General features: G+C 45.1%; 1 protein-coding gene across 1 annotated transcript in view; it reads right to left on the bottom strand.

Annotated features, from left to right (window-relative positions):
• LOC119379281 (eukaryotic translation initiation factor 3 subunit A) overlaps positions 1-15431 on the bottom strand; it is a 30710-nt gene that overhangs the window by 10880 nt on the left and 4399 nt on the right. Inside the window, exons 3-6 of the mRNA XM_037648546.1 lie at positions 7208-7344; positions 6683-6905; positions 5418-5558; positions 1697-2080 (exon numbers count right to left, since the gene is read on the bottom strand). Of these exons, the coding sequence (XP_037504474.1) occupies positions 1697-2080; positions 5418-5558; positions 6683-6905; positions 7208-7344 (885 nt within the window). The remainder of the gene's footprint in view (positions 1-1696; positions 2081-5417; positions 5559-6682; positions 6906-7207; positions 7345-15431) is intronic.

Raw genomic sequence — 15431 nt, 5'->3', positions numbered from 1 at the left:
TACCGGACACTACCCCTAAAGGAGAAATTGGCCGCTATCCAAGAAGTCGACGCTGGAGTGAAGACTGAAGTGGCACTGAAGTATGGAATTACCAAGAGCACTCTCACAACCATTCTGAAAGCTAAAGACAAGCTGCAGAATAACGCGAGCCGCTTCGCTCCCGATCGGAAATGGCTTAGGGAAGCTGCATACCCGGATCTCGAAAACGCCGTGCTTCTTTGGCTCAAGCGCGCACAGAGCTCCAATCTACCAATAAATGGGCCAATCCTACGAGAGAAAGCTGAAGAACTTTCTTTGCGCTTCGGAATTGAAAAAATTTCAAGTGCAGCGATGGCTGGATTTCTCGGCTAAACTTCAAAGCCTGCTGCTTGAATACTCCCCGGCTGATATATATAATGCCGACGAAATGGGGCAGTTTTTTAAGTGCCTGCCCGATCAAACCTTGTGTCGCAAGGGAGAGCGTTGTACTGGCGGAAAGCTCAGAAAAGAACGGTTAACCGTCATGGTTTGCGCCAATATGGACGGAAGTCACAAGCCAGAACTTTTCATTGTGGGAAAGTCAAAGCGTCCCAGGTGCTTTAAAGGCGTCCGAACGCTCCCAGGTGCATATGACGGAAACACACGAGCCTGGATGATGCAAGCTTTGTTCGAGGGTTGGCTCCGCAAACTGGATGGGCAAATCAAGCGAGCCAAAAGGAAAATTTTGCTCATTGTTGATAACTGCCCTGCACATGGCGACGTGGAGGGGCTGGAAGCAATTCGCCTCGAATTTCTGCCTGCTAACACTACAGCTGTCCTCCAGCCCCTGGATCCAGGGGTAATCAAATGCCTGGAGCTTAATTACCAGAAAACACTGCTGAAGAGAATGCTGACATGTATGGACAATTGCATGCCTTACAGTGTCACGCTCCTCTCGTCATTGGGGATGCTCGCCGACGCATGGAATGCCGTCACATCAGCAACAATAAGGAACTGCTTCCAGCATGCCTTCCGCATACCTGGCTGCAGCATTGCCGCTTCACCTGATTGCCCGCAGACTGAGGAGGACGACGAAAGCCAAGTGCTGTCTGCTCTAAAAGCGCACAACATAGCTGCCGACCTCGACAATTATGCAGCTACTAATGATAACCTGTGCGTGTGCAGGGAGGACACACTCGATGACTTGGTGGCAGAGGCGCTGCCAGCACAACACAGCAGTGAAAGTGAAGAACCAGAAGTGGAAAATGTGACAACTGTGCAGGCCTTCCACTACATTGCTAAAGTGAGAAAATTTCTGACAGCAACAGAAAACTCTCAGAATCAACTGGCTGCACTTACTGGCATCGAGAGCTTTGTGCTAAATGCGCATGTGGCAAATAAGCAGTTGACCATCTATGATTTTTTTATTGACCATCCAGTAGATAGTCAATAAACTTGTTCACCTTACCCGCACCGCTTTCTGTTTTTTTGTAGTTAGGATCTAGAAATGCTTAAAAGCGTGAATATAGATGTCTAATCATAATTTGTGCTGTCACTTTACCCAGAGTCGCATATATGAGAACTTCCGAGTTCCAACCATTAAAGGATAGTGTGTGCAAACTTATAATGGACGGTCACAACTGATGCGCCTGCTACTTAAAATGATAAGTTCTGCAATTCCTACCTAATGAATTTTCAGGAAATGTGTTATATACAGCACAGCAAAAGTATTACCTACCAGCTCTTTCACTAAGCTGGCCCGTGTTGGTGGGTTGTTGAGGCCCAGCAAGGTTGCCAGCAGACGCTGATTCTTCTCACCAACGTTCTCCTCAGTCTCAACAAGCCGATCGATTTCAGGCCGATTCGGAGGCATCGGCACAGCCAAAGTGGCCAGCACAACACGCGAAGCCATGCGCTGAATCTCTTCTTGTGTAATATTTTTCTTCAAGTCCTTGGCCAAGTGGAAGTAGCGGAATAAGGCAGACGCATGGAACAAGTGGTTGCCCGCTTTCCAGAAAACCAGTGCCAGCTTCTGGTAGTAGTTGGCCATCAGCTGTGGCTTTGGAGACTTTTTGGAGAGGGTCATCAGGCCATGAATGTCCTCTGTTGCCTTGTATGCCTCCTGAATAACGAAAATGCATAGACGGGAAAATGAAAACGTGCAAGTGCCAAAATAGACACGTGTTCACACACTATCTGAACACACCACGCATCACGAAAACATATGCTGGGTGATTCCACGTAAGATCGAACAAACGATGGCTGGTCGACCTCTTGAATTTATTTCAAAATTTTATATATTATTTCCTGATGAGCGGAAAGGAGAGAAACGCAATTTGTTTTGCCGCCAAAAATTTTTTCGAAGCACAGGAAATCAATAATGACGAAGAGGTGGAGTGGAGCTCCGCTCTGCTGTTTTGGGCAACTTTCGTTATGAATTGCACAAAATATATTAAAGTTAGGTAGCTGAAATTTCTTTAACTAAATATATGCATGTTTTTGCTTCTGCTCAGGTATTTTTAGTTTTTTGTGTAGTGTAGATGTTTTTATAAAAAACCTCAAAATTGGCCCAGGAAACGTTATTTTCTTTACTTTGAACGTCTTTATCTCAAAAAAAGCCTTGTAGCAGAGCGAGAAAAATTCCGCATTACGTATTTCGCATGTTTATCTACCAAATTGCCGAATCTTATATTTATGTAACGTTTCAGTAAAGAGATATGATCGGGCTAAGTTCAAAAAGCACCGAACAATGGAAACTTCTGACGACAATTAAAAAAGAAAAACATTTTTTATATTTCTTAAACTTTGTCCACTTAATCTCCTCCACATCAGCTTTCATAATACAGCAAACAGCAACACCTCTCGGGTGACTTGAACGCACGTGCACTGGAGCTTCGCCATTCTATCCCCCCTCTGTTCGCATCGCAGCTAGGCGCTGATAACATGGCGAAGATGGAAGCAAGAAGCGCTTCGCACGCTGCTGCCAGAGAAACTGCGCTGCGCCAGTTGCGATCAGTGGAAAGCATGAACGTGGCACTCTAGTGGCAAAGCAAAATATGGAATGTCAAAGGAAAGAAAAGCAAAACTATCGGTAACCGGATGCGCTTGCCTATCTTAGATGTCGGCAGCAGACGGCCTCAACTGGCCGCGCGTTCGGTGCGCTGCTCACACTTCATTCGGCGCGGATAGTTCTTGTGCTTTGCTCTTACTCTACTCCTCCTGCGTGTCTCATGGCGAGAAAGTACAGCTCTGAATGAGTGTATTTAAAGACTACCTTTCGAAGCACAAGAAGCTTAAAGGAGTACTGACACGAATTAAAAAAAAATTTCGGATTGTTGCTCTAAATAAAAATACTGGTGACGAGAAACCTAAAACGATTATTGTGGTGCCTGGGAATGCATCGTATATATGTTAATTAGCGCCACCTTAAAAAGACACTTTTGGCTTCGATATCGAGGGGGTGGCTTCTCAGTGTCGTTTCGTAGCAGTGTGACATCATGGAGAAGAGAAACTCGTGACGTACCAGTGGCAAATCCGTCATCTGCTAGTGGTGCACATAAGCAACGATGAGTGAATTGTCTTCCAGTGCAACCTGACAGTGATTTCTACGATTTAGGCTGCATGCAGGATGCAACTCGGGGGAACTGTCTTGAGTCGTCGGGATAATGTCCTTGCAGTGGGGCTGGCTTGCAGATGCTCAGCGACGAAAACTTCAAAGTCAAATTAAAATATTTTATACGTGTTCTCCGACTAGTGTGTGGACAGCGTTGACACTGCATACCAACGAAGCAAAAAATGTCGCTTTAGCGATGTCTCCAAATCGCGTCAGTACTCCTTTAATTATTGCAAAGCCAAAATTTCACAGAGTTACCGACCTAGACATAAATGCTTTGAAGGAACGTTTTAACGCCCGAAAGATCAGTGACTGTCAGTGAGACGGACTACTTGTGCAACGCGTGCTTTTGCTACCACTGCAATGAAAGATCTTCACGGAATGCACAATTTAACGATGATTCTTATGCCCCCTGAAAAAGAAATCGACGTCATTAACCAGATCACTGCGAATACCGGTGCAAGTGCGTTCAAGTCACCCGAGAGGTGTTGCTGTTTCGAACTCAATCGGTCTGAGGACGCGAAAATGAGTTCTCACTGCGCCGTCTCTTATAACGAACATCTCGGGTGCGCGTGCGCCTGCTCGGTAGCCCCGCGCTCGTGGCCGCTGCAGTGACCAAATAATTTCAAAATTAACGTATTCAGTGCCGGCGACACCTTTTTCGCTACCTGCTGGCCTTTTAATAAAAAGAAATTGAATCCTGCCTGCATTTTATACACTTGTGATTGTGAAAGCTGATGTGGAGGAGAATAAGTGGACAAAGTTTAAGAAATTAAAAAAAATGCTTTTTTTTTAATTGTCAGAAGTTTCCATTGTTCAGTGTTTTCTTGAACTTAGCCCGATCATATCTCTTTACCGAAAAGCTATATAAGATTCGGCAGTTTGGTAGATAAGCATGCGAAAAACGTAATGCGGAATTTTTCTCGCTCTGCTACAAGGCTTTTTTGAGATAAAGACGTTCAAAGTGAAGAAAATAACGTTTCCTGGGCCAATTTTGAGGTTTTTTATAAAAACATCTACACTACACATAAAAACTGAAAATACCTGAGCAGAAGCAAAAACATGCATATATTTAGTTAAAGAAATTTCAGTTACCTAACTTTAATATATTTTGTGAAATTCATAACGAAAGTTGCCCAAAACAGCAGAGTGGATGAGTGCTCCACTCCACCGCTTCGTCATTATTGATTTCCTGTGCTTCAAAAAAATTTTTGCCCGGAAAAACAAATCGCAGATCTCTTCTTTCCACTCATCAGGCAATTATGTATAAAATTTTGAAATAATAAAATTTTGAAATTTTGAAAGTTTAAGAGGTCGACCAGCCATCGTTTTTTCGATCTTACGTGGAATCACCCTGCTATACACATTGCAACCCCGACATCACGGCATGCTGTTTATTTTCGGAAGCTTGAACAAGGTCGCAAAGATAAAGAAATCTGCTTTGCATTACAACCAGAACAGAAAAAACAGAACTAGCTAAGCAAAAGGAATAAAAATTGCACGCAGTTTACTTAGTTGCAGAATGTTTACCTATACGTACAAATAATACCTATAATTATGTGTACAAGCATAAAGGTGGTTCGTTTATGACAGTACTCTGGCATTCAGCATTGTGCGAGCCATGCCCATCGCCAGGCTGCTATCATAGCGACACATGCTGTGCACTGGCGATGCGCATGGCCCACTCGCAGGCTTCAAAAGCAATAGCTGTGGCACTGCCTGGACAGTCTGCGGCAGTCTGTCAAGAGTGGTGTGAAGTGGCAGAGACGTCGGTGTGTGTGCAGGTGCCCCTTAGTTACGTGTAGTTTTTACACGCCATTTTTAGCAGTTTTTTTTAGCAACCTACCTGCCAGAGCTCCATTTGAATGGCACTATCCAGTTGGACAAGACGTGTCTCCAAATGCATGGCCTGACTTTCAGGGTTGTTGAGGTTCACTGAAGTCTGCTGGCTTTGATGTCGGTGGATCTGGCCCAGGTGAGCACGAAGCTATATTGCACAGGATGAAGAAAAAAAAATTAAATCAATCACTAAATGGTGAAATTTTAATGCCAACTATGCCTAATTGGCTTGAAGAAAAAAAAAATTCTGACAGTGTACCCTTTAGCAGTGCCGTTTTGGTAGGGGCCGGGAGAACCGGTATTGCCAGAAGCAAAGCCTCCGAGATGAGGAGACGTTTCGCGACTTTTCCGCTAGGGGAGGGCGCATGCGCTGGGGCACCGTGAAAAAGGCGGATTCTTAGCATGTTATCAATACAAGAGAGTAATGTGATGCTTTTAAGAACCCACAGCCTTATAGAGGGCATGAAGCAGTGGCTGACCACCATACACAAGCTTTTCTTGCCTTTATAGAAGTACTGACATGAATTTTAAATATTTTCGGATTGTTGAACCAAATAAAAACACTGGTATTGAGAACCCTAAAAAAAGTATTGTGGTGCATAGGAATGCATCAAATATATTTTTCATACCGATGCCTTAGAAAAAAAAAACTTTCGGTTTCGATATCGAGTGGGCGGCTTCTCAGTGATGTGCCATCGCAGTGTGACGTCACGGGGAGACAGCAACTTGAGGCACACTAGCGGCAGATCCGTCATCTGCTCGTGGTGCACGTAAACAACGAGAGAATCGTTGTCCAGTGATCCTGACAGCAATTTCTGCAATTTTGGCTGCATGCGGGACGCAGAATTCACAAGCTGAGTGGAACTGTGTTGATTCGTCGGGATAATGTCCATTGCGGAGGGGCTGGCTTGTAGATGCTCAGCGACGAAAACTTTAAAATTAAAGTAAAATATTTTATACGAGTTGTCCAACTTCGGTGTATGGAGAGTGTTAACAATGCGTACCAAGAAAACAAAAAATGTCCCTTTTGCGATGCCTCAAAATTGTGTTAATGCTCCTTTAAAGGTTGTTAGAAAAAGAATATTTGCAAAATATGGCCTGTGAACAATGTGGCATAAACATGTAGGATGTCCTAATAAATGCAGGTAGTAGTTGAACTCCAGTTTGTTTATATTTTGCATGTTTATAGAATGCTGTAGCAAGCCATACAGACCAGCAGTGCAAATTTTTATCCTAAAAGACCAACAAAATTTTAAAAAGCGAGGCACTCACATGATCGCAAAGTTTGCGGAATTCAGTCTTGCGGTTATACTTGAGGCAGAACTTGAAAGCTTGGCGTGCAATGTCATGGTAGAGACATTCGACACGCGAGTTGTTACGGAGAAGCTCCAAGCACTGTCGATAGGACTCCCACAGAAACTTGACCCATGGTGTGAGGACAACACGATCAGTGCGATCCTGGGTGTCTTCACTGCTGACTGCACTCAATAAGAGACTGGAAAAGAGTAACTTGAATAAGCAACATAATTTGGCACCTTGAAGTATACCAAGAATGAAAGCAAACTGCAATCTTCAGTTGAATTTCCACTATGCATAGTGATGGCATTTCTCATGTGCTAACAGTTGAATATTTAGCAAGGAACCTCAGCCACTGCAACTACAGTTAGCATCTGTATGCTTAATACCATGCATTTTGGTACTGTTCTAGCAAATAACACTCAACAACCTTTTCACAAGATTTGTAGCAAGCAAAAATTATGCCTGAAAGCAAGAGTGTTAAGTAATCTTATGGCTCACCTTTCTGGAGTCTGCACGTTGTCGAGGTCGTCAATGTCGACCACTGCTTGCTGGGATTCTTCGCGAGCAGCCTCGGTTTTCTCTTCAGCCAAGTCCAAGTAACCACGTACTACATCTTCTAACGATTTTATGTTCACCTATTGAATGAAAAGCACACCAGGTATATACTTTCATTGCATGCCTTTTCTTTGTTTACAAACACTGGCCTTGAGAAATCTGGTTTGGCCCTCAAGCAATTCGAACAATTTATATGAAGGACACCCATAACCCTCCCACTTGAACTTCAGATGGTATTTTTGCTCCACAGCTTAATTACAAAATACCCACAAACACATAACAGATGGAAAACTTTTGCAGGCAATATATACCACCATTCACAGTTTTCAACAATAACTGCTTGTGCCACAATCTATTCACCTCCATGATTAAATGTAGGGTGTCTCAAAGGCTTCTCTACATTTTACATCTTACTGGGAACGAGAGTACTCCATTCCGCCACAAATAGAGATCACCCAACTCCCTTTGCAAAAAGCTCCGTTGAAGGGAAGACACTGGTCTGGGAGGCAGAAAAATTTCCAAAGAACCAATTTTCTAAATTATCTTTTTTACATGATCTATAAGGTCTAGAAAAGCTATTACTAAAATATTACAGACATGTAATCATAGTTGTCACATTATTTGGCCTTGAAGTGAGTTTCATGACCATTTTTGCTCACCAAAGCACCTCAAAAAGTCATTCAACAGTGCATTGGGCAGAGACCATGTTAAGTAGCATAGTCATTTTGGTCTCATTTGAAACGTGCACTCTTCTATTAGCTGTTTCTAGCAAAAAAAAAATGCTTTTCTCCAGCAAAGGTGAAGCCATCGCGCTTCAGAAAAAAAAAAAAAGAAAAAGAAAGTACTCGCACAGCATTGGTGTGTTTTCATCACAGGAGGTAAATCCTTGCTTCCCTCTTGCATGCTTAAGGGGAGATGCGGGTCGAAAAACACGAGTTTTCTAAAAAATTATCGATTTTTTGTTTTCGCCTGTTTTGTTAAGATTAGTACCTCTACTGTTCTGAAAAAAAAAATCAATGTCGAGACTAAACTGGAAATGCTTTAAAATTGCGTCTAAAGAGCACAAGGTGGCTGTCAAAAGGCCGAAAGCGTGTCATCTTCGAGCACCTTGCCGCTGATAATGCGCCGCCGCTCACCATTGTCGACCGCATGAGGCGAAGAGCCAAGCCTCACTCTTCAAATAACAACGGTTTCCCGCGCTGCTGCAGCGCAAGAAATAATAAAGAGAAGCACGCTTTTGCCGCCTTCTTCGAGCGCCGCGACTGGCTTTAAATCACGTGGTACGGATCGGGAGCCGCCATTGGCCGCTGCGCGCCTGTGTGTGCTGTGAAGCCTACTTGCAGGATCCGTGTCTCGTCGAGCAGCGCAGCTGAACAACGCTTTTCTCGAGTGCTTATCCGTTATTGATGAAGAAAGCCGTAGGAAGCGCGGTCACCGGCCTGTGAAGTTTCACGCGACGCACAAATTTCGAGGACGCCGGCGCAAAATCAAAGCCGAACACTCAAACCACGAAAAGATTGTCTGCTGCCGCAAGGCGTAGTGGCAGTGACGCCGATGCGTCCGACGAGTTTGCCGCGGCATTCGAATATGTGAGTGCCTCCCAGAAAAAGATCGGACTCTTCGAAGACGAAGAAAAATCGCAGGACGACGAGTCTTCGTTGATTGCTGATATGACAGCACTGAACATGTTGGTTTAATCGAGGGCACTCCAGTTTTGAACGTGTTCTGGAAGAGCTTGGCGTGCTCCCGTCTCATGATCTGGTTGCTCTTGGCACATCACGGGACAGCACACGCCAGAAAAAAATGTCTCAAAAACTAACAGGAGAAGCAAGGGCCCGTCGGCGTGCGCTGAAGAAAAAAATCTCTTGTCGAGGAGTCAGCTCGAAAGAGCCGTGAGGGCCAAACTTATGGTGCTGGCGCATTTTAATGGCAGTGGCCACTACAAGGAGGATTTTTCTTTCTTGTGTACAAATTTCGTTGCATTCAATGACATCTTTGATAAATAAACATGCAATTTTGACTTTAAAACTCGTTTTTCCTCAAAACACAAATTTTGCCATTTTTGTCAATGTGCCCCTCCTTTTTCGGGTACTTCTGGTGCTCAGATCTGCATGAAATTTTTCCCAAAGTTTTTCCAAAGTACGAGAAATGCAATTATCTTGTATAAGTTTCGATATTCTTATTATAAAATAAAAAAAAAAGTTATGTAAACTTTTACTAGGGTAGGAGAAATATGAACTTCCAACGTTAAAATTTTTCACGTCTAGTACATATTTTGTATGGACTTCCTAATTAGTTATTTGCATTTCGCACTTTATTTGAAACATTATGAACTATCAATTGTAAAAAATTATTGAAGTTTAGGTCTGAAAAGAGGGGGGGCAAAATGCTTCAGTTTTTCACTTTGTCATGTTGCAGAACTAAAAGTATGCAACTTGCAAGAAAACTAATTATATATCTGAAATCAGCATAAAAAGTTCTATAAGCAGCTCAAGTTTCATTGCTCTAGGGTGAATATTAAAGAAAAAGTGTCTTCGAGTAGCATCTCCCCTTAAGGAATAGGTACTCGCACAGCATTGGTGTGTTGGCTCATGCATTTGGGAGGAAGTGATATCGGCGGCTGTAAGCACGCAGCGTATCGCCAGCAAGACTAGAGTGAAAGGAAAGCACGCTAAGGAGAATAATGATTATGTTCCTGGTGGCTCCTCGAACCACCACAACACTAATTAATGCCTCTTCCAGTTCAAAATAAGTGCTCACCATATTCCTTGACTTCTTTTTTTATGTTTTCTCAAAACCACATTTTTCAACACATCCTAGGCTGTTGCCCACAATATCTTTTGATGTAGTGGTCAGATTTTAATAATTCTTGCAGTATTTGAAAGCTTATGCACTAACTGATTAGCGCAAGAAAACCAAGAAATTACATTTTTATTTAGAACTGTGATTTATTAGCAGTAAAATCAAGCAACAGTTTCCGATGAGTGTACTTGTTAAGGCCATAACTTTTGAATTGATAAAGCTAAAAATAATTGCTTTTTTTGCTTTTGCATACACTGATCTATATGCATGGGGTGATATCAAGTTTGTTAAGTTCTTTTGTGAGAAAGCTGTCAAAAGTCTGGGCAGAATGCAAGTTTATGGAACAGTCAATGTCTTAAAGTCTGTACATGATACTCAAAAAGTAATTGTAATAATAATATCTGGGGTTTAACGTCCCAAAACCAGGATACGATTATGAGAGACGCCGTAGTGGAGGGCTCCGGAAATTTGGACCACCTGGGGTTCTTTAACGTGCACCTAAATCCAAGTACACGGGCCTCAAACATTCTCGCCTCCATCGAAAATGCAGCCGCCGCGGCCAGGATTCGATCCTGCGACCTTCGGGTCAGCAGCCAAGCGCCATAACCACTAGACCACCGTGGCGGGGCCAAAAAGTAATTGTATATTTGCTTTCAGCAGTCAGAAATGCATACAGCGAGAGAATTTCAGCTAAAAATACAAAAAGGGGTAGTGACACTGACACAAAATTTTGTGGCCGAGATAGCCTACGGGATCGATTTCCATGAACATGCATGTACAGTGGAACTTCGATTATACGACTTTCAGGGGACCGCGCAAAATCGTATAATCCGGGCGTCGTATAATCGAAAAACCGAGAATATAGGCAGTGACGGTCATTTTTGCCCCACAACAGCGGGCACATAATGCCTAAGAAAGTCCGCGGCACAAACCTACGCTGCTCCGAGGAACGTAGATTAAATTAATTGAAAAAATGACAACCACGCATTTTATCGGAGGTGTGAACGAACCTTTATTTCTCACCTTTTAAAAAAATCTGTGATTTTCTTCTGAGAGTTTGCCCAGCCACGACGCATCAGCTTTCTTTCGATAGCTGCAACATCTGGCAGCAAGTCGCCGATCTCATCGCGTGCGCAAGCAAACCGCCGAATGTGGTCGACGTAGCACAACACGTCCGCGTAAGTCGGAACGGACACGCTAGCCTCTGCAGCGTCGTCCATCTCTTCCTCGTCGGAAGTTCCCGCAGTGTCGGGACACACAGTTTTGATAATGTCATCCAGCGACACTTCACTGCACACTGCAACGTCGTCGTCGGCACCAACATAGTCCGCGAAAGATCCAGGCAGCCGAACTCTGGTTCATCGTCAACAGGCAGTGCAGCTTCACTGGTAGAACAAGCACCACTTCTATTAAAGCCGCAGTGCCTGAAGGAGTTGGCGATAGTTCCTGGCGTGACTGCGTCCCATGCACTAGCAATGTAGTGCATTGCATCAAGCACAGAAAGCTTCTTATCCAACTGCTTGCGTTCCATGCCCGCCAGCCGACGCTGCACCAGAAACTTCCGATATTTCTGTTTCATGCACTTGATGACGCCAGCGTCAAGTGGCTGCAGCTGGCTAGTGCAATTGGGGGGCAGAAATACAACTTTCACATTTCTCAAATGCGACATATCTGATGGATGGCATGGTGCATTGTCAAGCAGAAGAAGAATCTTTCTGTTCTTAGCCCCCATTTTGGAGTCCAGCTGCTGCAGATATGTAGAAAACATAGCAGCCGTCATCCAGGCTTTCCGGTTGAACGTGTACTGGCACGGCAGCCTTTTCAAATTCTTGAAGCATCGCGGCTTCTCAAACTTGCCGATCACGAGGGCAGGAAGCTTTTCAAAGCAGTCTTCATTAGCGCAAAGCAATACGGTAAGACGCTCTTTGCTTCGCTTACCCCTGTGACAGCTCTCTCCTTTGAATGCCAATGTCTGTTCTGGCTGCATATTATAAAATAATCCAGTTTTGTCCGTGTTGAACACGTCGGACGGCTTGTATTCCCGTATCAATTCCGGCAGCAATGCAGTCCACTTTTCTACAGTGTCGAAGCTGACTGACGCGCTCTCTCCACAGCAGCGGCTGTACACAACTCCACTGCGTTTTTTAAAGCGATCCAACCAGCCATTGGAGGCTTTAAAGTCGTGAATGCCGCAGCGCAATGCAACTGTCTCAGCCTTCTCCTTCAAAATTGCGCCATCCACGGCGATTCCTGAACTGCGGGCCTGACGCAACCAGAGCCGTATATTCCCTTTGGGAGAGTTCGGCGCTCTTTTGATCTCGCCGCCAGTCTGGCAACAGCGCGCTTCCGCGCCGCCGACGCCATTTCGTGCCGAGGTTTCTCGTGATGCTGTACCCGTGACGTCGCTGTCGGCATTTATGCTTCCTCTGTGACCGACCTGGTGTGTCTTTGCTGCTGATCGTGCACGTGTCGGCTGCGTGGAACATCGTGGACCTGCACGGACGTCGCAATGAGGGCTTGCAGCGCGGTCGCTGAAGAAAGGGTTCGCCAGAGACGGAGCGTTGCGGGCGCACGCCAACGCGAGCTTACAGTGCCGCGGCACAAAATGGCGGACAGCGCCGCGCCGCCGCTAAATTTGGATGGTTGTTGGCTCCGCCCCTCCGCCGAACTCTCCGAAGGAATATACGGCTCTGGACGCAACCACTCAACGAGGGCCTTCTCCATGGCAGCATATTTGCCATCTTTCGCGGCCTTCCTGTTCAGGCCGAACTTTGCCGCATTTAGTAGGATGCTGTCCTTCTTCGCGAGGATCGTTTTCAGCGACGACTCGGGAATGTTCAGGTCGCGGGCAATGCTGGCCTTTGTTGCTCCGTTCCGCTTCTCTGCCTTCTCGATTATGCGAAGCTTTTCTCCGAGCGTCAGCGGTTTTCGGTTCCGGGACATTGCGAGACGCAGCACTCGCAACCAAGAATTCGAAAGCTTCCTCGCACACCAATGTCCGAACACAGAAAATTTTGCACGTGGACACAGCAGCTGCGGCGCAGCACAACCAACCGATGAGGCAAACACGTGAAGGAATGGCTGAATGGCTGAATGGCAGCACGGCAGTAGGCCTATTCGATTTGCAAGCTTCGACCAATCGCGAGCGGCTAAAACGCCCCAGCCCTCTGGTAGCTAGACAGCGGCGAGTTCCGGTTCCCGCGGCTGTCGCAAACATTGGCTCAACAATCGCCGTTCAACACGTCCGGTATAACGACACGAAATCTAGTTAAAGTTATCGCATACTAGAAAGCGAGCTCGAAATTATCTGCCATGTTATCTGCTCACAACGGTCACTACAAAAACACCCAAAAGAAGAGAGAGAGAAAAAAAAAAGGCGACAACGGAAGTGCGCAGTGCAATGCGACAAAACGAATGCGCTCCGGCTGGCTCCGGCCAACGTTGGCTCTGGCTAGCTATGGCCGACCGCGTGTCGAAAAATTGAAGAGGCCCTGTGGTGGCAGCGCGGATACGAACTCGGTTCCTCGGTTTCCCGACTTTTTTCGCCCGGCCGCAGTGTGTTTGCGTGCCAGCCCGCGTCATCGTAGGTCTTTTTTTTTTCTCGGACAGTCCAGCGAAGCGTCGTACGAGGCGGGGCCGGCGTAAAATTGCGTCGTACAATTGAGGTTTTTAATACATTATTTCTATGGGGGTTTTGCCGGGACCAAGCCAATTCGTCGTAAAACGCGGGTCGTCGCAGGACCGGGGGACGTATAATCGAAGTTCCACTGTATCTGCAAAATATCAACAGTGAATATAGCTTGGAAGGTATTTAAAATTAATTTTGAAGTGTGCGTGAGTGATCGACACCCTCGCACTACTGACACCCTCAAAGGTCACCCTCAGTGACCCAGCTACTTCCCTCACGTGACCGCCATTTTTTTTTTTTTGCCGCGCTCACTCCAGCAGCCTACTTCTCGGCGGCTGCTCGCGAGTCCGTGGATGCGACGCGCGCTTTGAAAGTTGTGTTTGGCGACACTGCTTTCCCGCGCAGCACGTATTGCAAGCGTGGGAATACGAGCAGACGACGCGAACCACACAGTTCTATGTGTCACAGTGCGTCACAGTTCTATGTGCTGATGTGATCAAGTGCGGCACCCGCTAGGTGGTGATAGTTGCACCCGGAGGCTTGTCATTTGTGAAACCGAAACTGACACTGGTCGGTAATGAGGAGCCTGTAGTTATATGTCGCGCTGCAGCAAACGATGTGGCATGTTATGACTAACAGGCCCCCATTGCAGAAAAATTTTTCTCGCATTAGCGAGAAAAATCGAAAAACCACTAAAGAGCAAAACGATTTTTCTCGCATTAGTAAAGTAGTCTTCCACGATAACAAATACACCACGCTTGCTGCGAGAAGACGCTTAATAAGCGAGAAAACGCGCAAAAAGAAAATACCGGTGGCGACGCCACCTTGGAATTCCCGCACCATTTGCCGTGACGTCACATATTTTTGACGACGCCTGCCTGGGCCTACGTAGTTCCTAATCGGTTAAATCAAAGTACATTGTCCTCTGAGGGGGCCAGAGACTTGACATAACGAGTTTGTGGAAATTTCGTCGAGCCAGTGGCGCCAAAATACGTTAAATGCTCTTGAAACCTTTTACGTCACGAATTACAAAGTTCGGCGCGAAATTTAAAAATGAAACTTTGAACTTTGTTTTCTCCTCTAATATTAAATCTATGGTGGTGAAATAAACTACACAAGTTTTCCGAGCACACTTTATCAATCTAAACCAATTCATTGTTTCTCTTTAGTGTCCCTTTAAGTTAAGCAAGAAGTTTTTGGACATTCTTTCAGCAGTTTGTCCTCACTGGCTGGCTGCATTAAAGTGACAGGATGGATTGCATTGGCAAAGTACTCCTGGCAATGTTGGTCCTTGAAATACTCATGCCTCTTGTGTTCGGTGGCTTATCAAAAAGGCATATAACTTGTGATTAGCAGGCCACATATTTCATTGCATCTCATGCAGTTGTTTCCTTTGGAATACTGGCACATTGTAAAAATTTGGCCCTGTTTGGGTCTAATGCACTATAATATCAGTCAATTGTTGAACAGAAGTTTGAAACACCTATGCAATGACCCTGTAACTGGCAGCAGCTTCATTTTACATGTGCCCCAAAGACACAGGCCGACCACTGATGCTAACACATATTATACTGTTTATCACACTAAACAATGTATCTTAGACATTTTATACCTTTTCATTAACAAGATCAGATAATGAAGCTCTCAAGAAAAAATTATGCATCTAAAAAAAACTTTGAAGCAAAGAAATAAAAGAGAAAAGCCTATACATGGCTTGCACAGACCTGATATCAGAGC

The sequence above is a fragment of the Rhipicephalus sanguineus genome, chromosome 1, assembly GCF_013339695.2.
Source record: "Rhipicephalus sanguineus isolate Rsan-2018 chromosome 1, BIME_Rsan_1.4, whole genome shotgun sequence".
Classification (NCBI taxonomy): Eukaryota; Metazoa; Arthropoda; class Arachnida; order Ixodida; family Ixodidae; genus Rhipicephalus; species Rhipicephalus sanguineus.
This window is presented reverse-complemented; position numbering and strand designations above follow the sequence as displayed.